Raw genomic sequence first — 26,914 nt, forward strand, 5'->3', positions numbered from 1 at the left:
ATTGAAAACCTCACACCGCAGCGTTTTTTTTGGAGCCGAAGTGCAATGTTGCTAAGTTTACGATTTCGAGACTTAGAATTCTTTCCGGGCGGTCAAATAAGATGTTGCGAAGTGTACCTAGAACCCCCCCCCCAAAAAAAAATCTGTTTTTTTGTGTAACTTCTGCCATTTGCAAAAACAAAATTCAGCCATTTGAAATGAAATGTAAGTTGAAAGGAACCCTCGACAGCAATTTCTGGTTCCACCCTTGGACACGTTTCGTTTCTTTCCCTTCTGCCTTTGTTTCCACCAGTTCCTTTTAGATGTGCTATCAATTTTTCCACCTTCTTCGTGTCATTGCCTTACTTCCCGTTGGGTTAATGGACGCTTTCATCGCAACTTTGTTCACTTCTGTTAACAAAAAGTGACACACTCGTTTGAGTTGAAGTCCAGATACGTGGCCTGAAGTACAGCCGAAGTAAGTGTTCGGAAAGCAGCAATCAATTTAACCATATGCAGGGAATTTTGTGTCTCTCAAAGAAAAGGGCTAACGGAAAGATTGCAGCGAAAATATTAATTAACTGGATTTTCCACGTTTACAATCAAAGTAATGTAAATGTGAAATATTCCTGAAATTTATTTTAAGAAGAAACGCGTTTTTTATCTTCGTGACGAAGTTATCAAAATTCGTTAGAATGCAAGGGCCCTGGGTTCGAATTTGGCCTGAGCTTGGGTATTCTTCATCTTCGCGAGTAGCCGAAAATGGAAGAAAAGCAACACTAAATAACGAATGGGAAAAACGCAATAAGAATAAGCGAGACAGAAATAGTGCTGTTGCAATTCCTGGAAATTAATGCAAAAAAAATATTTCGGAAATAGTGGTATCCTAGTCCAGGAGAAGGCTTCAAGAATAAATAAACCCCTTCCCCATACACTGTCGCAAACAGAATCGCAAAGGTGGCACTGAATATGCGATGGGAAAAATAATAGAAATCCTAAAGGAGGAAGAGTTTATGTCACAGCCAGGGGGCACATTAGAGGGGGTATCCCCCACATCAGTCATCTATGCTATTAATAATAAGTCAATGGTTGTCCTCTGATTTAACTTTTACAGTAAATTGATTTTTCGTAAAAAAAACTTTCTGGCTTTACTTGTTTTAGAATTGTGACTCTTGTAAAATTCTTACCGAATGAATGAATGTCTCCGTAGATTCCAGAATAATGACTCTTCATTTTGAAATAATTAGTTTAAAATAAAAATAAAAATAATGTGCCGTTGGTTAATGAGATTCGTCGTCACATAGCAGAATCCGCTATATTGACGGAAACTAGAGAACAGTTATCATTTAGGGTTGCAAACACTAACCTTCCACAACAGCACGATTTCCCAAAGTCTTCATTAACGTTTATGCACAAGCTTCACTTGTATTTTGTCAGCAATGTGTACAGCATATGAACACTATCTGATGAAGCGTATTGCTTTCAAATTAATGTAATTAGCAAGAAGCGACAGGAAAAGATGCAATCTTATGGATAAATTACTCGAAAAGCTTGGTTTCTTCACCATGGCTTGTGGCCATGTCTGTTAAAGGCCAGCTTTGTAAGTTGAAATCCTAGGTTCGAATCCCCGTGTCTCCAAAATATTTTTTCTTACCAAATGGGTGCTACATAATGTATTTTATTCTCGTCCCACCAATTGCAGCCCGAAACTTTGTTATTGTTTGCGTGCCAATAAGAAAATATGTATTGAAACTACTACTCGTTCAGAGAACGTGACTGTTACTCGAGACTACTTGAAATTGAGATTTTTTAGTAGCTGATAAGCCTCGAAATTTAAAACAAGTGCTGACATAGAAAATTATTGTGTGATAAAACACACCGTTAATATTCTCAAGAAGAAAGTCACTGAAATTAAGTGAGTAAGTTGTGAGGAACATCAGTAGATGTATTTTAAGATGTTCCGTCATTCACGTGTCACTCTCCTAGTTTTATACATAGATAGATATTTACAAGTGACCCACTCGATCAATGCTCGCACCTTAAGAGTAATTTTCAGATGGGAAAGAATGAAAGCCTGGTCCATATTGCAATGTCAAGACGTGCGCAGATTGTAGATGTTATTGTCAGAAGCAAACAGAATTAATCAGTAACTACAATTATTTACCTAAACATAACTCATATGGCACTTAGAATAGAGCTGTAAAATATGTATTTTTGGATGATTAGCTGTTTGAGTTATTTCATAGTGCACTAGTAAGTGTTTGGATCAACCCTTTCTAAATCTGTAATTTTGTAAACGTCAAGGATTATAATTTGATCCGGTTGCAGGAGTTATTACTAAGAATTTAAAAAAAAAACTATTTTTAACTAAAATTATCGACCAAAATTGCTTTCTAGTAGTGCTTGTTAAAAAAGAAAGCACTATTTTCGGCGACTATATAATTCATAAACACGATGGAAAGTTTGCCTGTCTCTTTTTTATCTAGAAATGTGGATTATTTGATTTTATGTTGTTGGAAAATGATTAATTTAATTTATTTTTGTTGGGAGAGTTAATTTTATAATTCTTCAGATTAATCGTGAGCTAAATTAGAAATTGATAAATTTGGTGACATAAGAGAGAGACTTTCGTATGTTGTGTTGTGAATTAGTCCCCTTGTAATAGAGTGGCTCTGGGTTCGATAGCAGGTGGCAGGCACATAGTGGTTCAGTTCTCACTTGCAACTGTGAGTCCCGTCCCGAGTATGAGTGAAGTGTGAGTGTGACGTATCCACAGACTTTTGACACGTTTTGAAAAGAATCACTTTGTTACGTGCCCCTGTAAAAATCAAGAGAAATTTGAAATAAATGTATAATTTTTCCTTCTCTATGTAACCTCTAAAAGCGCAGAAATATAAGTTTCCCGTTAGCACCATATGTTTTTACATCTGAATGTTTGCTATTGAATTGAACGTTGGCGGTTTTCGAAATTACATATTATACATCGATGGCCAAAATAAACTGAAATATCAAAATCTACTTTCGAATCTTGCTACACTTCACTGTTTACGGCGTAAATAAAGAGAAGAAAAAAAATCTGATCCTGACAGGGTTCGAACTCGTGAACCTTGCAGTTTGTTAATTTATACCAAAGCAAATCGAATTGTTTCTGCTGGATTGACAGGTTCACGTGACTACGTCACTGGTGCTTGAACACGGCAAATACTTGACCTTGGCAGTCTATAGCACCTCCCGCGAAAGCCAACAGACAACAGCAAGCTTTTATTCCGATAGTTCGTAACAACGAAACAAACATTCCATGGAATGTAACGTCGAATTGATTTAAAACCAATTCATATGATAAGTTACCCCAGACGTTTCCTGGGTTGTATTTGTCCCTTTCATCTCTCTATACTGCAATGGTTGTATTGCTATTAATATTAGATTGCAGTCCGGATTCAGCTCTTTCGCTCAAATTGCACCTCGAAACAGGGTTGACAAAATTTGTTGTTTTTTTTTTAAAAAAAAGAAAACAAACTGTTTTTTTTTGTTTTAAACATGAGTTTAAAAAAAAACATGTTTTAAACCAAAAAAATTCAACCTTTTCCCAGTAAATTATAGTAAGAGTCGTTAAAGAAAAAATACTCATTGTTATGAGTACAGTGGCGGCAAGGATAGTTTATTTCCCTTTGGAGATAAAGTGTACCATACTGCAGAGTAGGGGTGTGCGGGACAGAATTTTTTGGGTCGGGACGGGAAATTCTTTAAATCCCGACATTCGGGACGGGATATGTTCGAAATTTCCCAAAGGTCTTGAAATCTCGAATTCTACACGTAATTTCCATCTTAAGTTCCAGACATTTACAATGCAGAAAACGTCGAGAATTGACGACTTTTAAAATGACCATTCGGTATTTCCCTACTGCTTGGGATCCCGAAAAGTGGGAAGTCATTTTCCGAAGTCGGGATTGGGACGGGAATTTTCGGGATCCCGCAAACCTCTACTGCAGGAACAAAAGTTGGGAGTAATGCCCCCCCCCTTTTCCCGCCACTGCTGAAGTAGGTTAGGATTCATATTAATCTAAATTTCAAGAAACTAAATATTATAGAATTACTATCCTCGTCCTGGGAAAATCAGGGTGAAATATTTACTGCTGCCTGAACAGTTTATATAGCAGAAAACAACTTGCAGTGTCATAATATATTCTCCAGATCAATTTATCTTTCCAAGTACAAAATTATATTACCAAAAGTAAGCACCTGCGCTTCATTCAGTTATACAAACCAATGAATCGTATCGCAAGAGAAAAAAAATTCTCGGCATGATCAAAATCACGCATTGTGTATTCAGATATTAGTTTCCAGCTTCCACCAGTCTCAAACCATGCTCAAACTTATAGGACGGTACGAAACAAAGAACTGAGAAATTTCGATTTCTACAGTAAAGCACGCGTCTTTCTTGTCGCACAACAGTTTTGCTACCTTGTGCATACATAGCTAGCCTACCTAACCTAACAACGTAGGCATTTAGCCTAAAACTAAAAAAGCTTTCTCCCGCGACGTCAGAACATAAGGTTGCTCAAGTGATGTGCGATAAGTGAGACCCGTAAAGTACGGATTAATTGACACAGATTCAATGAAAAGACAGGGTTGCCAAACAAAAAAATTATCACAGACTATAAAATATCAAGTACCAATATGTGTTTTAAACACTTCTAAAAAAAACATGTTTTAAACGTTTAAAACATTTGCAAAACAAACAAAGCCGTGTGTTTTAAACATGCCAACCCTGCCTCGAAAGCAGAAGTATAATATAAGATGAATAATTCAACCAGCTAATTATCCAATAGACATATTTTACAGCTCTATTCTAAGTGACATATGAGTGATGTTTAGGTAAATAATTGTAGTTACTGATTAATTCTGTTTGCTTCTGATAATAACATCTACAATCTGCGCACGTCTTGACATTGCAATTTGGACTTAGGCTTTCATTCTTTCCCATCTGAAAATTACTATTAAGGTGCGATCATTGATCGAGTGGGTCACTTATAAATATCTATCTATGTATAAAACTAGGAGAGTGACACGTGAATAACGGAACATCTTAAAATACATCTGCTGATGTTCCTCACAACTTACTCACTTAATTTCCGTGGTTTTCTACTTGAGAATATTAACGGTGTGTTTTATCACACAACAATTTTCAATGTCAGCACTTGTTTTAAATATCGAGGCTTATCAGCTACTAAAAAATCTCAATTTCAAGTAGTCTCGAGTAACAGTCACGTTCTCTGAACGAGTAGTAGTTTCAATACATATTTTCTTATTGGCACGCAAACAATAACAAAGTTTCGAGCTGCAATTGGTGTGACGAGAATAAAATACATTATGTAGCACCCATTTGGTAAGAAAAAATATTTTGGAGACACGGGGATTCGAACCTAGGATTTCAGCTTACAGAGCTGGCCTTTAACCGACATGGCCACAAGCCACGGTGAAGAAACCAACCTTATCGAGTAATTTATCCATAAGATTGCATCTTTTCCTGTCCAGCTCGAAATTTTGATGTCGCTTCTCGCTAATTACATTAATTTGAAAGCAATACGCGTCATAAGATAGTGTTCATATGCTGTACACATTGCTGACAAAATACAAGTGATGCTTGGGGCATCCCCCATGCCTTGTAATCAAGGGGTCCCGGGTTCGATACCCGGTGGAGGCACAAGTGGTTCGGATCCCACTTTAAACTGTAGGTCCTGTCCCGATTAGCCTCACTGTGCATAAAGTGGACTTAAAACACCAACTCAAACAAGTGATGCTTGTGCATAAACGTTAATGAAGACTTGGGAAATCGTGCTTTTGTGGAAGGTTAGTGTTTGCAACCCTAAATGATAACTGTTCTCTATTTTCCGTCAATATAGTGGATTCTGCTATGTGACGACGAATCTCATTAACCAACGGCACATTATTTTTTTTTATTTTAAACTATTTATTTCAAAATGAAGAGTCATTATTCTGGAATCTAGGGAGACATTCATTCATTCGGTAAGAATTTTACGAGAGTCACAATTCTATTTTAGTGCTCCATTACTAAACGAACGTGCACGTGTAAAACAAGTGAAGCCGGAAAATTTTTATTTTACAAAAAATCAATTTACTGTAAAAGTTAAATCAGAGGACAACCATTGACTTATTATTAATAGCATAGATGACTGATGTGGGGGATACCCCCTCTAATGTGGCCCCTGGCTGTGACATAAACTCTTCCTCCTTTAGGATTTCTATTATTTTTCCCATCGTATATTCAGTGCCACCTTTGCGATTCTGTTTGCGACAGTGTATGGGGAAGGGGTTTATTTATTCTTGAAGCCTTCTCCTGGACTAGGATACCACTATTTCCGAAATATTTTTTTTTGCATTAATTTTCGATAATTGCAACAGCACTATCTCTGTCTCGCTTACTCTTATTGCGTTTTTCCCATTCGCTATTTAGTGTTGCTTTTCTTCAGGTTGGCGACAGACCTGGAAAACCTGGAAAACCGGGAAAAGTCAGGGAATTTGAGGTGTCAAAAAAAGTCAGGGAAATGTCAGGGAATTTTGTCTTCATTGACTTTTTTTTTAATATTTATTTATTTAAAGATATCGTTATGGAACTCTGCACGGGAACAGGAAATCTCGTTCATAAGTTTCGGCCTCAAGTTTTAGACAACACAACCACGGCGCCAGAAACCAGTGATGGCAGGAAGAGAGAGAGAGAGAAATTTCTCTCGGCGGGAATTTTAAATTCGAACACTCTTTGAAGGAAAATTGTTATATCTTGGGCACTATGGGAACAATCTACTTCGGATAACTTTTGTTTTGCAGCTGAAACATCACAGCATGCAACCGTGTACAATTCAGAACACCGGACCGAGGAAGGGGGGCTGCGGGGGGCACGTCCCCCAAATTTCAATGGAAAAAACAAAAATCTGGAGTTTGCCCCCTCTTCTCTCACTATTTTGGTGAGAAGGCGCGAAATTTAGAATACTTTTCGAAGAATGGACATTTCTCAAGAGAACGAAATATGTTTCATGTTCTTGGGTGCCATACAAGTTGAATAATAAGCCAAAATGTGATATTTTAATTATTATTTTTTTTTACGAAAAATAGGGAAAAATAGGTAATTTGCATTTTTGGAGGAAAATTGTTATAACTCGGGCACTATGGGAGCAATCTACTTCGGATAACTTTTGTTTTTCAGCTAAAACATCAGAGCATGCAACCGTGTACAATTCAGAACGCCGAACCGAGGAAGGGGGGTTTGGGGGTGCGAACACCGAATTTTTCCCCCTATTTTGGGGAGAAGGCACAAACCTTAGTATTCTCTTCAAAGAATGGACGTTTCCAAATAGATTGAAACATAGTTTCATGTTCCTGGGTGCCACAAAAGTTGAATAATGAGCCAAAATGTGAAATTCTGTTCGGAAATGTGGCATGGATATGTTGCGGAGAGGGGGGAGGTTGCTCATCAATATGAATTTCCCAGGCTTGCTCCAGACCTGTGTCAGAGTTTCCACCCAAACATAAGTAGTAAGGTCCAAAAAGCACATTCGTTTCGTAATCAGCACCATGATACCATATGGTATCATCGGGCCAGTACGACCTTACTCTGATGATACCATATGGTATCATCGGGGAAGTAAAGGTTAAGCCTCTAAATATTATGTGGAAAATACATTAAATTATCATTTTTTCTTGTCCGTATGAGAGTAGTAAGGGGACTTGTCAACAGATGTAGGGGATGGGGGCGGGTGGCGCCGTTCTATAGTTGTCGGACATCGTAGTAAGGCATTTTGTTGGGCAAACTGAAGGAACATGGAAACAAATATGTTCCATTGATACATGCGATTTTTGTCGAATATCGCCACCTGACAAAGTATCTCACTACAACATGCGACAGAAATTGCATGGACTGCAACATCGAACAAAAATCGCATGTATAAACAAGAAGAGCTTTAGACTGCAAATATGTTGCTGGAATTTTATTACTCTTCTGGCTCACTTCACCTTATTGAATGTAACCGTGCTTACGAAGGTTTTCTTTCATCATCCTGACGTATTACTGGTTTCGCACAAGTTAACATACGTTTACAATGACATTGTACTATTCTTGGATATCAAGAAGAATCCAACCAAACGGGATATATATTGAATACTACAATCATAAAAACAAATCACTTTCTTCAAGAATTGACTTTTCTCTGCCAGCCCTGCTAAATTTTCACTTTCCATCTACTCATTTATACAAGGGGTGGCCAGAAGGTAATTTCCTATTAGTAGGAACATTAACTTTTCGCAAACGCCAAAACCGTGAAAAATTGTTATTGCTGCGAAGTTATGTTTAGGAATGTGCAGTGATGTCTGGACACATTTTTCGCCCGTTCGAAATATTGAAATAATGCGAGTTTAGCATAAAATGCGAATTGTTGGCGTTTTTAGCGTTTGTTTTTAAAGATATGTCCTAAAACAACCAAAAATTCCATGAAAACCAACATTCTTGTATTTTCTAGGCCATGTTTGTGTACATAGAACATGCAAGTTTTCCAACCTTTTACTCAAGAGGAAACTATAGAGTTATACGTACATGGAATAATTCCGACAGCCACATTAAATCATGTATTTCCCACGATTTTTTCAACTTCTATCAAAACCATTTGCATCACAGAGCAAAGTGGCAGGGTTCTAACAGGAGATCGAGTGCGTATCTACCGTCACATGGGAGCCACATCTTCATATTTGTCGCACGATATATGTTTTGAATTACCAAGATAAGTGCGCACCTTTGGCATTTGTCGAGCGAGTAATAATGGAGCTCAGTCGTTAGGGCGTCTAACTACTATGCAAGAGACCCGGGGTCGATCCCCTGCGGAGGAGAACCGGGATGTCTTCCACCTATTCAAACTGCTCCGGCACCCACCCAGCATCATATGAAGCTGGTACCTTGAGGAAACTTTGAGGGATAAAGGTAGCCAGAAGCGTGGTGCTGATCACATCACCCCCACCTTCAGTCGTGATCAAGAAAGTGTGGGGCCCTAACTCCACACCCCTATACACCTTCATGGAAAAGTGCAGGGGAGCACTTTACTTTTACTTCCTCAAAAATCTGTTCCAACATATCAAACTGTCACGAAAATACGTAGACCATGTGACCTACAATTTAAAATAATAGTTTAAAAGCACAATGGAGCCCTAACCTAATTTTCGGCATAATCACCATCGTTGTTCTGGCATTTGTCGTAGCATGGCACTAAATTTTGTATGCCCATGGTATATGTGTCTGACAGCAAAGACTGGAACTATCTCTACCGCAGTGTAGCTGTCAAATCCTTGCCCTACCAGAAACCTCTTCAGTTAAACAAAGAGATGAAAGTCTGTACATTCAAGGCCAGGGCTGTACAGGGAGTGGTCCAAGATCTCTCACCTGAAGTGATGCAAAGGGCCCGTGTGTACTCAGCTGTATGGGGTTGTGCACATTCGATTGGCCTTCCGTGAATTGTCTACACCATCGACTGACCATACTATCACTCACGACGTCCGGTCTGCACACCTCACACGATTGCTGGTGGCTCTGTGCCAAATCCTGAGTGTGCATTGTAGGCTACATCGCAGTCGGTGGGAGACTGTATGAGAGCTGCAATCTTTAACCTAGAACTGTCCTAAAACGGCTGCATTGCAACTGTACCAGATTACAGCTACATGCCACTTCTTCCTGCCTGCATGTGTGTGTGTCTATCTCTGACCACTAGCGCTGCGTATAGGCACCATTGGAGCTTTTTTCAGGATGCTCCTCGTATATGAACTTTTCAGAAGCTTTTATTATTAGAGTGTTCCTGTTTTAATGTGTGGTTAGCTAAATGAGCTACCTATACAATGCAATTCTATAAATGTGCGTTAAATTTCTAATACCTACGTACCCTTTTCGTCAGCATTGATAGAATAACTACATGTTGTCAGTTTCACAGTACTTCACTTGAATATACTGTACTGAAGCAGAAATCTAATTGATAATGTAAGGAAATATGACACTTTATTTTGTTCGATTCAATTGTTTCACTTATATGCAAGAGTTAAGTTGTTTGCTTTACAGAGAAGAGAGAAGTAGCTTTAATCATTGAAAAATGAGTCCGCACTCATGGTTCTTGAAAGCAGAGGGTTCCAAACCTCAGTGGAAATATCAACATATAATACCGAGAATGTATAAGGAGACTGATAAATTACAAATTGTATTTCTTAATCAATCACTGTTCACTCTTATCTCATTTAGTCGTAACTTTAAAAATAATCAAGTATTTTATTTTAAACTTACTGCGTATGACAAAATTCCGTAATCCTTCCCTAGCTTGTGAATTGTAATAATTTTCCAAATTCACTATTTTGCAGTTTGAATTCAAATCATAGAGAATAGAGAAATTGAGTCAATTTCATGGAAGATAATATTGGTACTTAACAAAACCATACGTGGATCTGTATGAGTTTATTATTTCCATTTGCAAAAACATCGATTTAGTTTAGTTTGTAATTGTCAGGGAAAAATGTAAATTTTGTCCTGGAAAACCTGGAAAAGTCAGGGAATTTCATTTCTGCTTCTTTGTAGCCACCCTGTTCTTCCATTTTCGGCTTCTCGCGACGATGAAGAGAGACTCACAAAGAACACCCATGCTCAGGCCAAATTCTAAGCCGAGCCCCTCGCATTCTAACGAATTTTGATAACTAACTACTTCGTCACGAACGTCAAAAATACGTTTCTTTTTAAAATAAATTTCATGAATATTTCACATTTACATTACTTTGATTGTAGACGTGGGAATTCCAGTTAATTAATATTTACGCTGCAATCTTTCCGTTAGCCCTTTTCTTTGAGTCTGAGAGACACAAAATTCCCTGCATATGGTTAAATTGATGGATAGTAAGCAACACTGCTGCTTTCCGAACACTTACTGCGGCTGTACTTCCGGCCACGAAGCTGGACTTCAACTCAAACGAGTGTGCCACTTTTTGTGAACAGAAGTGTACAGTCACGGACACTTATGGGTTGTAATGTTCGAATTGAAATGTCATTCTTCGCATAATATGTGTTTCTTGCAGCACTGACGCACGCCGTTTCAGGGCAGGAAGAAATACGATCAAATGTTATGTTCAGGGTTGGCAAAATTTGTGTTTTTTTAAAAAAGAACAAAACAAACTGTTTTTTTGTTTAAAACGTTTTTTTTTTTGTTTTAAACAAAAGAAAGTTAACCTTTTTCCAGTAAATTATAGTTAAGGTCGTTAAAAAATACTCATTTTTATGAAACTATATTACTGAAGTACAGTGGCGGCAAGGACAGTTTATTTCTCTTTGGAGATGAGGTTTACCATACTGCAGGGAAGAGCTGTGCGGGACAGAATTTTTTAGGTTGGGACGGGTAATTCTTTAAATCCCGACATTCCGGACAGGGAAAATTCTCAATTTCCCGACAAAGTCGGAAAATTTTCGGGACGGGATATTTTCGAAATTTCCCGAAGCTTTTGAAATCTCGAATTCTACACCTAATTTTCATCTTAAGTGCTTGTTTTTGCACATCTGGTACAAAAACTAACAATTTCCTATACGTTCCAGACATACATTTACAATGATGAAAATGTCGAAAATTGACTTTTTAAAATGACCATTCGGTATTTCCCTACTGCTTATGATCCCGAAAAGTCGGAAGTTATTTCCCGAGGTCAAGATCCGGACGGGAATTTTTTTCCTTAAACCGGTCCCGACTTTTCGGGATCTCGCACACCTCTACTGCAGGGACAAAAGTTGGGGGTTAATAGCCCCACTTTTTCCGCCACTGCTGAAGTAGGTTAGGATTCATATTCATCTAAATTTCAAGAAACTAAATATTATAGAATTACTATCCTCGTTCTGGAAAAATCAGGGTGAAATATTTCCTGCTGCCTGAACAGTAAGCGTCTGCGCTTCATTCATTTATACAAATCAATGAATCGTATTGCAAAAGAAAAAAAAATCACGTCATGATCAGAATCACGCATTGTGTATTCAGATATTAGTTACCAGCTTACAGGACGGTACGAAATAAATAACTGAGAAGTTAAGATTCCTATAGTAAAACATGGGAGTAGTTAAAAAGAGGGCACGAGGAGCCACCCCCCCCCCAAATCTAACAATTTCATAGTGAGCTCTCTTAGTGTAATTTAACTGAAAATCATGATTTTTAGCTGATTTTCCCAGTGTAAAAAGCTGAAAATTTGTTTTACGCAAGAGGTTAATTTCCAATTTTATTGTATAAAAATTCTAAGATTTAGATAATTTCCCCCTATGACACCCAATTTTTAAAATTTCACTTTTTCAAATAACTAAAGCGAAATCCATTACTTCTTTTTAACTGTAAAAAATAATTGACTCTCATGAGTCAATTTTAAAAATTTTTGCAAAATACCCCAGTATACATTCGGTCCATTTATATCTGAACCGAAGATACTGTACTTGCATATTCTCATATCCTCCAGTGTTATGACTTTAAAACAGATTTTTGATCAAAGTAAACAGAGAAGAGGTTTGTTAATTACCAAAAAATATATAGTTTTGTATACTAACATATAAAAAACAAATATTTATTATAGTATATAGTATATTTTTATGTTTTTGTTTTTTAAATAACATAATTTTTTAATTATTTTATCTAAAAATATGTCATCTTAAAGTTTTTGTGTATATATATAAAACCAATCTCAAATGTTATAATTTTTTAAAATTAATTTAAGAAATGAGAAATAATAATTTTTGTATATTTAAAACTAATTCCAAAACTTATTATAAAAAAATGAATAATCAAATTTTTTAGATCATATTATATATGATACAACTGATATAAATAATGAAGCATTAGATATTCCCCATTTTCTAACTAAAGTTAAACCCCAAATTATAAATATAATAAATAGTCAACTTACAATAAATTTTATTTTATCATCAAACTGTAGAAATTCTTCTAAATTAATGATTACAACTATACACAAATGAAATTTGGTAGGATTACGTATTTATGTTCACATCAACATATTTTTCTTGAGAATAAATATTAAATTTTTTAATAGACTGATATGAAGGCAGCATTTTGAATGAAAAGTACCTGGGGCCCTCTCATTGCAAAAGGGCTCCAGGTTCGATACCCATCGGAGGCACATATGGCTCGGATCCAGTCTCGATCAGCTTATCTATGGATAAAATGGACTCAAAACAAAAACTAGGAAAGATGCCAAGTTGGGAGGATGGGATCCTCCTGCTCCTCCATTCCCCACACTGCTCATCATTCATCATTCTTCCTCGCTATCATAATTAGCCGAAAGTGGCAGAAAGCGACTATAGATAAGCGAATAATTAAATAAACCATTCATCATCATTGTCATGATTGAGAAGAGTTGAAGAATAGATGAGGAGGTAAACAGAAGAGGACAAATGGGTGGTGGACTATATCAAAGCGTTCGAAGATTAATATGGAACAGGGATGTACCTATGAAATGCAAGAAGGTAATATATAACACATACTATGTGCCAATAATTACGTGATATAGAGAGACAAGAAAAAGATGCAGGCAGTGGAGATGAAATTTTTAAGGAGTCTATGGGAGAAGACTAGAAGGGATAGAATAAGGAATGAAGAGATCCGACAAACAGTGGGTGTGGTGAAGCTTCAGGACAGGATAGATCAGGCACAGATGAGATGGTTCGGGCACATGAAGAGGATGGATGCAGAAAGACTACCAGTAAGAGATTATAATGCACAAGGATTGGGAATAAGGCCAAGGGGGAGACCAGGATGTCGGTGGAAAGAGCAGATAGAGGAGAGTGTTAGGAGAAGAGGACAAGATTGTAACACCGTGAAAGGAGAGGAGAGGTGGAAGACCAGGAAATAATGGACAGGCTTGACTTTTATGCCTACCCAGTCAGAGGCAGGAAACGGCGAAGGATAATGATGATGATGTCATGATTAGCAAAAGTTACAGAAAAGTGACGCAAAAGTAGGAAAAATACATAATTTTGAAAACTATGTATATTAACTAAAGAAAATTGTCATTTCTGCAGGAAAGTCAATAACTCGTACGTACTTTTTACAATATGATACAATATATTGAGGAAACTGTCATGTAAACCTGAGTGTTCTAAACATATTGTAATTTTAAAATTTGTGAACAAATATTATTGCGAAAATAATTGTAATTCCAGAAATTCTATCATTCTTGTAACAATAATTTCTTGCTGGTGAAATCCTATATACTGACAATGATCAATGCTGTTAACGTACAGAACCATTTATTGCTGGCACTATTCCTTTGTCAGTGCAGCGGAAAATCCATGGCTTGTTTTTGCACTGCAAGTTGTGTTTTACACGGCAATTAATTACATTTTGGTGTGTCTTACACCATGGATAGCCACAGGATTTGTTCCGGGGGTGATGCAAACGAGGCACTTTTTTCCAGCTGAGCAGCAAACGAGACATGTTTCTCCCCAAAATAGTGATGCAACTCAAAAAAACGTAACTGTTAGCTGTAGTTAGTTATCTGGATATCTGAATTATTCAGATACTAATTAAATAACGTGCAGATATCTATAATCTACAATCTAGATAATCTGTATTTCCATGTACGTGATAGATTTTGTCTTTATGAACCTCCTGCAAAATTAAAGGTTATTGTCGATTTTTTCTGACGCTGTTGCCATATTCAGAATTCACCTCAAAATGCTGAGAGAAAATGTAGCTGTAGCAAAATTTTCGCTACAACTATGGGAATTTTGTAGCTAGCTACTGTAACGACGCTACAAGTAGCGTGCTACTTCCGATCACTGCTTTTCAAATTATTTTTATTATTTATTGAAATTATTCTTATTCTTATTGATCATTTTGTGGAGTACTGGACTTGAGTCCCCAAAATGTCATAAATCAACAAACCATTATGGTTATAATCAGGAGATACGAACTCGGAGAAAAAATAAAATACTTCCGAAATGAAATCGTAACTTCATCACCGATTCCACATACGAATTTTGGTCTCCTCGATCTATTGCCCTGTAATGAAAGGTTCTCGGGTTATATTCCCAGTGAAGGCACATTGCATATTGGTTCGATCCAACTTTAAACTGTAGATTCAGTCTCGGTTAGCCTATGTGAGCACAAAGTGCACTTTGTCATGTACGAATTCAGTTGCTGTGCAACTAACTGATTCAGTAAAATAATGGAAGACTTTAACTGATCCAGTGTGGGTGTTTGGGATGTAAGTGGTAACCCTTTCAGTAGACATCCATGTAGTACACTCTGGACTGCATTTTGTTGACTAACGAGTTTCTGGGTGTGTGTGATTGTCCCTTCATCCGTCTCATCATATCACCCATTCATCACCATCATCGCTATTAGCCAAAAATGGCAGAAAAACAACGTAAAATAACCTAATTCGTTCATTCAGTGTGGTGCTTGAAAACTTTCCAGTGCGATTCCAGAATATTATATAATTTATTTTTATTGATTTTTTACTTCGCTTTTCTGCCACTTTTGGCTAATCACAAAGAACACCCATGCCCAGGCTGGGATTCAAACCTGTATCTCTGGTGTTTTAGCGTGATGCGCTAACCACTCCGACATGGAGGTTGGCTATAATATAATATATCAACCCCCCCCCCCCCAAGACAAACATTTGCAACCAGGGAGGGTTAGCAGTAACCAGAGGGCGGATTCTCCCCCCCCCTCCCCCACTCCCTACAAATGCCACCCAGAACTTACCGTGTGGACTGTGGGGCCAAGCGCGTTACATGGTTGATCTCGCCAATGAAGTTCCCAGCCTGGGTGTCCCTTCATCAATTTCGTCCAATAGTCTTTTCGTTCTTTACACTTTAAATTGTCCCAATTACCCTATCTGTGCATAAAGTGGACTTAAAAACAAAGTTTAGAATTCGGGTCTTGCGAAGATGGAGTAGAACTCACCCTTTTTTTCGTCTGTTGCAGGGGCGGCTTAAGGGCCGAGTGACGGGGCACTGTCCTCGGGGGCGCCTCAACCTTATTACTGATTACATAAGCATGACTGTTTGTTCGAGTTTATTTTTAAATCCACTTTATGCACAGCAAGGCTAATCGGGACCTGATCTAAAGTTTGCCACTGTGTGCCTCCAATAGGTGCATGGCTATTTGTTTTAAAAAGAGCTGCATAACACAAGAAGTACATTGTAAATGTAGTGATTTATGCTAAGAGATTACTGTTGTTTTGATGTCATAAACACATTCTACCTACAATAAATGCATTCTTTAACAGTAGCACTTACAGTATTTTTAAAATAAGACTTTTACTTGTCTTCATTAAAACTGTTAAGTACAGGGTGCGGCAACGTAACTTCCTTTTTTGAAATGCGCGCCATGCAGCCTGTAGAGGTTGTAGCGGGGCGGGAGTGGTCTCATTCGACAGACGCGAGTCTAAAGTTTCGTTTGTGTCCCGGCCAGTCGCCATCATGTGTTGGAACAGTGAGGAGCGTGAGTTTGCCGTCGAGGCCTACTTTACGAACGGATGTTCTGTTATTGGAGTGGCCAGCCTGCTCTCCCAATATGGCCCCTTGCGATTTCTTTTGTGGGGTTTTTTGAAATCCCATGTTTATGTTACCCATCCAAGGACCCTCCAAGACCTGAAGGCCAACATCCGTCAAGAAATTGCCAACATTCCCGCTGATATGGTGGTTCGGCATAAAGCCAGAAATCGGCTTCTTCAGTGTATGGACAATGGGGGGCTTCAACTCCCTGATATGATTTTCAAAACTGTGTGAAACATAACTTTAGATATGTACCTACAGTGTAAAAAAACCATTAAACAATTCTAATTCATCACATGGGTTTTATTGCATTCTGAAATAAGGAAGTTATGTTGCCGCACCCTGTATATCATGGTCATGCTTTTTATTGGAGGAAGGTGAAAATTAGTAGGACCCAGGGTAGAAAGATGGGGGGGGAGCAGGGTGAAAAGCAGAGGGGCACCAAGAATCCACCTCCCCTGGGTGAGAATTTTATCTTGAGCTTCCCCTGGTCTATTATAAAACTTAATCACATTCCTTCCTATTCCTTGTCGTACCCGAATCTTTCACAAATTTACTTGATATTATAATTAATCTCTATGTGTGGGAGACCATATTGTAAAACAGTCCTTCATTATTGGAAAAGGTGTGACCAGTTCATGGAGCTTACCAACTAGTGTAGTGGTTGATATTAAACAGCCATTCCACAGAAAGTGAGTCTGATGTATCAACCGTAACAGTGCTTTCAAGGTTTCTCTGTTGGTTACCACTTCAAAGTGAAATTGGTAAAAATACATTCCAGACTGCTGTCCATTAGTACTAGCTACATTATATGCTTGATTACTTTCTTCATGCTGTATGTAAAGGGTGATCCATAAAGAATGCCGGATTTGAAGTTGCTATAAATGAAATTTATTTTTGAAAAAAAAAGCACAAAACACACACCATTCTCTTCAGGAGATATTAAGGTTTAAACATGGAAAACAATATCGGGCATATGACCCCCCCCCCTTACTAGCCCTACACGCAATCACTCTGTCCATGAAATTCACTATGACCCGATCACACATTTCCCCATCAAGTGTGTTGAGGACACGTCATATTTGTTGCTTAAGTTCCAACAAATTTCGGGGTTTGTTCTGGTAAACTTGTGACTTGGTGTACCCCCACAAGAAAAAGTCACATGGTGTCAAGTCACAAGATCGAGGTGGGAACGTTTGGTCTCCTCACAACGAGATTATTCTGTCTTGGAACTTTTCACGCAGCAGATTGATTGTTTCTCCCATACATTTTCGATGTTCATTTGATCCAAACGAGGCCAAAGAAAATCAGTTAGCATTGCACGGTAACGAATTCCATTCACTGTCAGAGCATTTCCTTCTTTGTCTTCAAAAAAGTAAGGACCCCCACTCCAAATCCCACACCAAACCGTAACTCTCTGAGGATGCATTTCCTTTTCCTGAATCACTCTTGGGTTTTCAGATCCCCTTATTCATCAATTCTGCTTGTTTACGAACCCGTTTAAATGAAAATGAGCTTCATCGCTGAAAATGATCCGCTTTGCTAAGCCCTCGTTCTCTCATTCCCTTTCAAGGATCCAGTCAACAAATTGCCATCGTTTTCCATGATCCGCTGGTTTCAGTTCCTGGGTTAACTGCACTTTGTATGCGTGCAAGTTCAGATCTTTCGTCAATATTCTTTGCATTGTTGTTGGCGCCATATAGTTCTTGAGCATGACGGCAATATGATTTTGCAGGACTCACAGCAACAGAATCACGCACAACAGCAAAGTTTGCTTCACTCCGGCAACTTCGAGGGCATCCAGGGCCTTTGGTGTCTTGTGTTGATCCAGTTTCTTCAAATTTCTTGATCAAGCTATGAACAGTTGATTCTTTCGGTGCATGAAGATGACCAAGTATCGTACGGAGTTTCCAAACAGTCTCCGCAAAACTTTCACCATTCTTGTAGTGCGTTTTGACAATCAAAACTCGCTGTTCCTTACTGTACCTTTCCATGGCATTAACAACACACTCAAACAGTAGAACAACTGAAATGCTTCTCAACACAAAACCTCAATGATAACTGATAACAACAATTGCACAAACAATGCTGCCAACTAAACAAAAAAAATATGGCATTCTTTATGGATCACCCTTGCATAGTGGTAGTGATCCTCTTGTAATCTAAGGGTCTCAGTTTTTTTACCCAGTGAAGGCACATTGTGGTTCGGATCCTGCCCAGTCCTGATTAGCCTTTCTGTGCATAAAGTACACTTAAAAAACAAACTCAAACTTAACAACTTTTGGGAAGGAAATCTTTGAAATGGTAGTTTGAATTTTAAGTACACTTTATACTGATATTGGATAATTGGAACTAGCCCTACAGTTTAAAGTGCCATCTGAACCACTATGTATCCCCACTGGATGTTGAACCTGGTATCTCTTAAGGCGATGATGTTACTGTGACTCCCCGATGCCATTGTGGTAATGTAATCAAGGAGTCCCAGGGTCAATACCCAGTGGAGGCACATAGTGGTTTAGATCCTACTTTAAACTGTAGGTGCTGACTTGCGACAATGTGGAGGAACTAAAATGTGAGTGTTATACACTTCTCTGATAAGCGCATCTGGAAGGGCAATGGGAGGGTCAGTACTTCTCCTGGAAGTGGATGTAAGATGATGTGTTTCACATATGTAACATAATTACAGTGAGAAGGTATTACATAAATTATTGTAGGGCTTTGACAAGCACTAAGACACTCCAAGATGCACTTAACCATTCTGTCCAACTGAGAATAAAAATTCCATTGTCCACTTTAGTGGCATGCAGTGCTATATCAGGCAGGGGAACAGGTGACCTGCACTTGCCTCCTCCCTTCCCATACCTGTCGTAATATAATACATTAGACCAAGTAAAATTCAACCCTTGTTGAAATGAACCAAATAAACATATGATACATATGTTAAAAATTGTCAGAAGTGACATACAGTCACGGACAATGCCGGCTTGTAATGAATACATTGACTTTCAATGGAATCATTACAAGCCGGCAGTGTCCGTGACTGTACATGAAGCACGTTAAAATTATGATAATACCAATGTTAAAGCAAATATGATATAATGTAAAGAAAACATTAAAAACAAAATTGTTGATGCGCAACAAAGAAAAAAATAATAAAAGCAATTTATGAATGATCAAAGAAAAAAAGGTTTTGTCAAAAACTGTTACATCTCTCTATTTGTAGATGGTTGACATTTTCTTTTTTTTGTAGAGTTGAGCATTCTTGTAATTCAAACGTCCTCAATGCAATAATGGCAATCAGATGGCCGAGTTTTTTCATGACGTCCACTAGATTTGTAGAAATTGTGACACAACTCAAACTGTTAAAGGGAGTTAAATCCAAACTCCCTTCTCGGGAACAAACAAGAACAACAATAATTTGCCACTGGAAGAGTATCCAGTTAATCATTTTACAGAGTTGTAGTAACTTGCTTGAAAATGCCTTGTGTACGATTTCATTTTAGTTTTTAATTTGGTTAGGATAGGTGTTGGTTTGCTGTCTTTTCTGTAAAGTTCAATGAACTAAAAGCTTTTTTCTTTAGCCGGTCGATCATACAAAATTTGCAACCCTACGCTCGCAACATTCGCTTTCTTGTACTGCCGCTGCGTGCATATTGGGACTGTTGGAACAGGTGGATGCGAGCTGTTCCCTCGGAAGCTATTTCGCAGCGTTTAGCCAAGGCATTAGGAGACGCTTATACTGTAGAAGATTTTTCCAGTCCGTTATGACTGGCAGACGCAATTTTGCAATGAGATTAGAAAACTATAGACTTACTACACTCAAAACTATCACTACGACACAATTAAACTTTAGCACATAGCAAAAACTCAAAGTAAAACAAATTCTCTAAGTCTCTCATAGGGAACAACTAGAGAGTTCAGCTTCCATGGTGGGAGGTGTCACCATGAGGATCGTTTACCTTCACGCGTGATCGGAAATACTCTGCGTCAGACAGCAGAGGGTGGGACGACGAGGGTAGATGAAGTAAACAAACGTCCAGTCACGGTGAAAGTTTTTCTTTGGCGTGTTGCTTTTGGAAGAAAGATGTGTTCTTATTATGTTATTATAGATAATTTAAATAGCTAAAAATGGAGATAAGTAGAAGGGAACAGCCTGTTCCCTCTTTTCCATGGAGGGACCGCCACTGGTCCACTTTTTATGCAATCAAATTGTGCCATGTCCACTACAGAACACCTTGCTGAAACATGCAGAAGCTGCATGCTTTGAAACCTTCATGAAACTCTAGTTTTGATACTTTTGATAACACATACTACACATTATGGGAACAAGAATAATAGTTGTTCACTACTCGATATCCCGGAGATCTTTATTTATTTATTGTCAACTGTTTCTTTGAATGACCTTTTTTTCCTTTGACAAGGCATGCCTTGCTTTGTTTTGCATTGAGAGGGAATTATTAAGCAACATAGATTGCAGTGATGTCACCATTTCATTTGCCCACTAGAAAACTGTGAAGTTAGTGTGCAATGTTAAATTGACATGATCCATTGTCATACTTATTGTAACACTCTCTTTCAATAGAGCTCCTCTTCTCTTGTCTTCGGGTGAACAAATTTATTTTTGCCATTAGTAGGAATTGAACCTATGACACCTGTGATTTTACTACAAATCCAATTTGTTAACCAACTATTCTTTGCCACCCCTTGAAATGTTGTGTTACAATAGGCATAGTTAAAAGCACTAGACAATTAATAATGTTCAATTTACTTTTCATGCTTATGTAGAACTGTTGTCACTAACATTCAGAGAATTACTAAGTTGGGAATTCGTGAGTACTCTGTTCTCTCTAAAGAATTTATGGATTAATCAAGAAATGAGCTTCACACAATGGAGTGCCAAGAATTTTGTAAGAGAGGGTTATGCTTGTTTCAGCAGTCAGACCTATTTTTTTTTTTTTTAAGTTGGATCACAGGAAGGGTGTTGCAAATGGCTGGTAGCTGCAGTCTTGTTGCCTCTCCATGTAATCACTTCCCCTGTCACACATTCATTGGTTGAGTCCTCTCAAGTCACTCCTTGCACAGAGGATTTTTTCGTTCACCGACTTTGCAGACTCCTGGGACAGAGTACAGATGTAATTGGAGGGAAATATGTTTCTCTTGTTAATAATGCAACATATTTACAGTCCACAAAACTTTCACAAAAAATTGCATGGGAAGGTGGCATATTTTTACACTGACGATTGCTGATCAATAATGCATTGTTCGATCTCATATTATTTTTGCTTATTATTTACAGATGTGCCAGCAAGTGGAATGTACTTCATGTCTTATGAGCTGGTACAAGAGCTTCTTGCACCTGCAGGGCATGACAAGTCAGAAGTGGGAATTTTGAGAACAATTCTAGCAGGTGGCACTGCAGGTATTGCAAATTGGATTGTTGCCATGCCAGCTGATGTTGTAAAAAGTAGACTGCAAACAGGTATGTTACATTTGTTGCTGATATTTTTACATGCATTCTAGAACTCATGTATCCAAATTGTGTTTATCCAAAAAAAAAATCTGCTTTATTTAAAATTATTTTTAGTTAATTTTAAAAATACACAAAAACATTTTTCCATGTCTAAAAAATATTTAATGTAGTACACAAGCGATTCCATGATAATGTACATGTAATGTACACTCATGTAATGTACAATTACATGCAATGTTATAAAGAGAGATTTCATACCATGGCAACAAGCAACAGGTGACAAGCAACACTAATTATCCTGGTCAGTTTGCATGATGTCTGCATCAGATGATCATACGGATATAATTGTAAATAATAAATAATAATAACCCGTGGCTCTACAGCCCATAAGGGCCTTGGCCTATCTCCCGACTGCCAGTCTCCTTCCACAATCCTATGTAGAGGTGTGGCGATCTTCAACCAGTAATGGGCCCTCAGCTGTTATAGGAGATATCCGTGACCAGGTTATGCTACTCACTCGTAGCTCCGCAATTTCCTCATGATGGTGGGTTGCCACTGGTCCTATACACAGGTCTAGAATCCAGAGACTGATCCCAGGCAGACTCGAACCCATGCCGTCCTGCAGACCGCACAGCCACGGAGCAGGACAACAATATAATTATACTAATTAGTTTATTAGTCAACAGAAGAAAATGTACAAAGAGACATTGTTATATTAAATCATGTTTTAAAATTTGTGCAAGTTGTTGAAACTCGGGAGAGGCATGTTGTCGATAAAAAAATGAATAAATCATATCCACTAACCTCAAACTGTATAAGCTGCACTTTTCACTTTCCTTTCCAGCCTGGATAAAGTAAAGGCCTAAACACTAGAGCAGTAGTTCTCAACCTTCGTGAGACCGTAGCCCAGGAAATTATTCTTTTTAAAAGTCAATGACCTGATCCAAAGAATTTTCCTCATAAATAAATACCTTTCCAGTTTTTAATATTTTATACATGAATTAACATGTAGCCTTGAAATTAAATACTGATATATAAATTCTAACATAATCATAAACAGTAATAGTTCTATTACATATAGGCTTGTTAACAAATATAGCAATATGGATGATGTAGCAGTAATGTTGTTGCCTTGTAATGAAGCGATCCTGGGTTTGTTACCTGTTGGATGCACATAGTGATGCAGATTCCCACTTTAAACTTCAGGTCTAGTCTTAATTAATCTATTGTGCACAAAGTGGACTCAAAAAACGAAAATTCACAACTCAAATATGAAATTAGGGTTATGTTTTTCTCAACAACAAACTGAGGCAACACGATGCACAGTATTGAGAAAACAACCCAGTCTGAACAACACATGCAGCTTGTCACGTTGCTTCAGTTTGAAAGGTTCAATCTGTTACTGAGGGTTTGCTTCCAAGTGACACATATCACTTGTTGCTTGACGTGTGTCACTTTGGTGTGAAATCTATTAATACATTATTCAGTACAGTGTATCAATATTGATAAATGGTCAGGTTTTCCTTTTTTTTCAATTTTTAAAACCGTCACAAACTCTAGTAAGAAGTGGAAACAGAATGGGGGATAGGGGTACACTGACATGAGAGAAGGGGAGACAACATATAATTTGTCCCCCCAATATATCGGCAATACAAAAAAAGTGTACATGTGTGAATTCTGTAATGCACAAGTTTGCAAGAAACAAACCGTTTTCTGTGTTAAAATTTTACTTGCTACAAAAGAAATATAGTATAGAAATAAGCAGGGTCTTGATTTCAAACTCATCAAAGCTTGGAAATGCACATCTGACAAACACCTGCCTTAGCTTCAAAGAGAACAAGGCAGTCACAAGAGAGGTGGTGTGAGGGGTAAGAGAAGGGTCACTTTGAATTCAAACAGCACAAATCTCCCATTCAAGTGTTGAGCCAAAAAAATTTCAATGTTGACTGAAAGCACACACTTCATGTTAATGTTCCATCCCATGTCACCTTGTGGTGGTGCTCTTAGATTTTCAATTGTTTCTCATAAGCAACAGAATGGAGTTTTTGAAAATGTATTGATGTTAATGGTTGTCTATTTGAATATCTGATTTAATAACAATTATTCATTATGTTAGTATTTATTTTGATTTGTTACATAACAAATATTTCAGAATTTCTTGTAATTTTTGTTACTGTTTTACTTTCTTTCTCTTAGGTTTGGAACAGTGATATCAACACTAAAATGCTCAAAGTTGCTCTTCTATATGTCATATCCCTGCTAATGCACATAATTAACTTTTCTTGTCCAGTAGCATGTGGTTCATAGTTGGAGTCAAAATATTAAGAATATTGTTATCATAAGCTTTTCCAATTGATTGCTAACCATTTAAGATGTGAGGGGACCCGATACTAGATCGTTTGTACAGGGACTTGTACTAGAACAGTCACAGGGAGAAGACACTGGCAGTGTCTTTGGACACCTCTCATCTCACAGTTAGGGGCCAGGATCCCCTTCACCTCTACTGTAAAGGCATACTGTACTTTCATTTTGTGAAACTATATCATATATCAAAACTAAATGTAACACTTCCTTCTACAATAAATTTGTTTTCTTTCTACAGCACCAGAAGGAACCTATCCACGTGGATTCCGTGATGCATTTCCTATGCTAATAAAGGAAGAGGGTATCACAGCATTGTACAAAGGAGTTACACCAGTCATGCTCAGAGCATTTCCAGCCAATGCAGCTTGTTTCGTTGGATTTGAGCTGTGCATGTCATTCTTAAACTGGATTGCACCTGGCTTTTGAGAATTATGTTGCCTTAGAATGTCAGATGTGTTCAGTGTATGTATGTATGTGTGTATGTGTGTGTATGCATGGTACATACGACAGGTAATGCATGTAGATATTGGGTCTTAGAATATGACTTTATTATAGGTAATTTGCTTTAATATGAACTATTTCTTTGATTTGCATCTTTATTCTTGTATAGTGGAATGAGTATGATTGTTTTCTGTTATAAATAGCAATTTTGTTATTTGTATCCTTTGAATGAAATATTTCCTTCTTATCGAGTTATTTTTTAGAATTACTTTTGTTGATTTTAACTTCATACTAAGTTTGTCATAGATTGCAACTTCTAGAGCAGGAATCATTGTGTGCAAACTTTGTTTACAACTTGTATGTAAGCAGGGTCTCCCTGACAGCATAGTGCTAATGCTTTCACAATTTAATCAAAGTGTCTTGGGTTTGATTCCACTGAGAAATATGTTAGTTTTGATAAACTTTTCTGTGTAAGCTATTTGCATAAGAATGTTTCTTTAAGTGATTTGGCCTTATTAACAAAAAGAGAAAAGAAAAGTGCTTGAAAATAGAGTGATCCGGATAATATCCGTATCTACTGTTCAGCTGATACTAGGATGTATTGTTTACAATCTGTATGGAAACTGCTTTCATACTTAGTAATTGTCTCAGCCTGGACTGAAACTTGGGACTCTACCTTTCCGTTGAACTGCCAAACCAGCCTTGTTCCACCCTCTCCCTTCCATTTTTTCCTGCACTGAGCTACATTTACACACCAAATTTCTACAGTTTTTATGTGCAGTTTGTAAACAAAGCATGTAAAGAATGTTTCCTGGTATGGTTTCCTACTAGGACCTACATTATTGAATGGAATGTACTGTATGGTATTCTATGAGCACACAAATCATACCATAATTTAAGATTTTTTACAATGTTTGTTACAAAACTGTTTTCTACAAGACATTTAAAAATTATATTATGATGTTAACAATTGTTAATAAAATATTTATATACATGTATAAAATATTTGGTGTTTTAATATATGTTTTGGAAATTATATTTACATTGATCATAATGGGATAGAATTTGTCAGTAATATAAAGAAAGGTAAAGTGATCCCCTTTGCTTTGCACTATGCCATACCATGCCATGAAGGCACATAGGGGGGTGTGGAGTTAGGGCCAGTAATACAGTATGAAATTTACCTCACTACATGCTCTTCCAAATCTATAATGATAATATGAAAGACATTTCCCTTGGATGTACTGTTTGATTACATTCTTATCTATCAGGTGGGCAGTTTTTTTAAAACTGCTGAGTGACTACAGTAGAACTGAACATAAAAGTGTAATGCTTGGAAAGCAGAAGCTCGAGAAATTAACTGCACTTCAATTTTAAGTAGGGAAATGTTGAAACTTCCTGCCTTTACTTTTGACAGTTCCTGTATTATTAATTTCATCGGGCTCGTGTGACAACGCTGTTGAGCTCTCCACCCTGAAACTTCCAGTACCTTTCCTCCACAATGTTTACTTCTGAACGAACCAAACCATATCAGTGGCTTATTGAGTACCGATCGACACTAGCTTTTTTGCGAGGATAAGGGGTCTATGAGACCAGGTAGTTTGGTTTACATTGTAATCGCTCCGAGCTATAATACTAAGTTGTTCGAGTTGTGTACATTTGTGGAGAGTGTTTCTTTTAGTTCCTCTCATTGAATTTTTGTGAACAGTGCTTTCATAGCCCAAGAAAGAAAATGAGCTATTTTCTGAGTCACAAATGACGATTTTGACAAACCCATTAGGGAACTATTAGAAAATAAAGAGTCTGAACTCCAGAATGGCAGTATTGATTGTGAGACAATTGACAACCCTGTGATCCCATTTATTCTCCTGAGTCACAGGATTGTGGAGATTCCAGAACAAGTGGTGACAATGGTGATAATGGAGTTCTGAACGACAGTGAAGTTCCTGTGCGTATCATCACTGGTTCTCCACCAGAGCCAACAACAACTACATCTCATGCAGGGTGGCGACAGACCTGGAAAACCTGGAAAAGTCAGGGAATTTGAGGTGTCAAAAAAAGTCAGGGAAATGTCAGGGAATTTA

The 26,914-nt window shown here is 37.7% G+C and overlaps 1 protein-coding gene across 1 annotated transcript in view; it reads left to right on the top strand.

The window, feature by feature from the left end:
* Window positions 1–25,833, top strand: part of LOC145983932 (congested-like trachea protein) — a 99,897-nt gene extending 74,064 nt beyond the window's left edge. Inside the window, exons 5-6 of the mRNA XM_083117098.1 lie at window positions 21,852–22,034; window positions 24,628–25,833. Of these exons, the coding sequence (XP_082973224.1) occupies window positions 21,852–22,034; window positions 24,628–24,815 (371 nt within the window). The 3' untranslated portion in view covers window positions 24,816–25,833. The remainder of the gene's footprint in view (window positions 1–21,851; window positions 22,035–24,627) is intronic.
* Window positions 25,834–26,914: the final 1,081 nt, after the last annotated feature.

The sequence above is a fragment of the Lepisma saccharinum genome, chromosome 2 (assembly GCF_977018435.1).
Source record: "Lepisma saccharinum chromosome 2, izLepSacc3.1, whole genome shotgun sequence".
Classification (NCBI taxonomy): Eukaryota; Metazoa; Arthropoda; class Insecta; order Zygentoma; family Lepismatidae; genus Lepisma; species Lepisma saccharinum.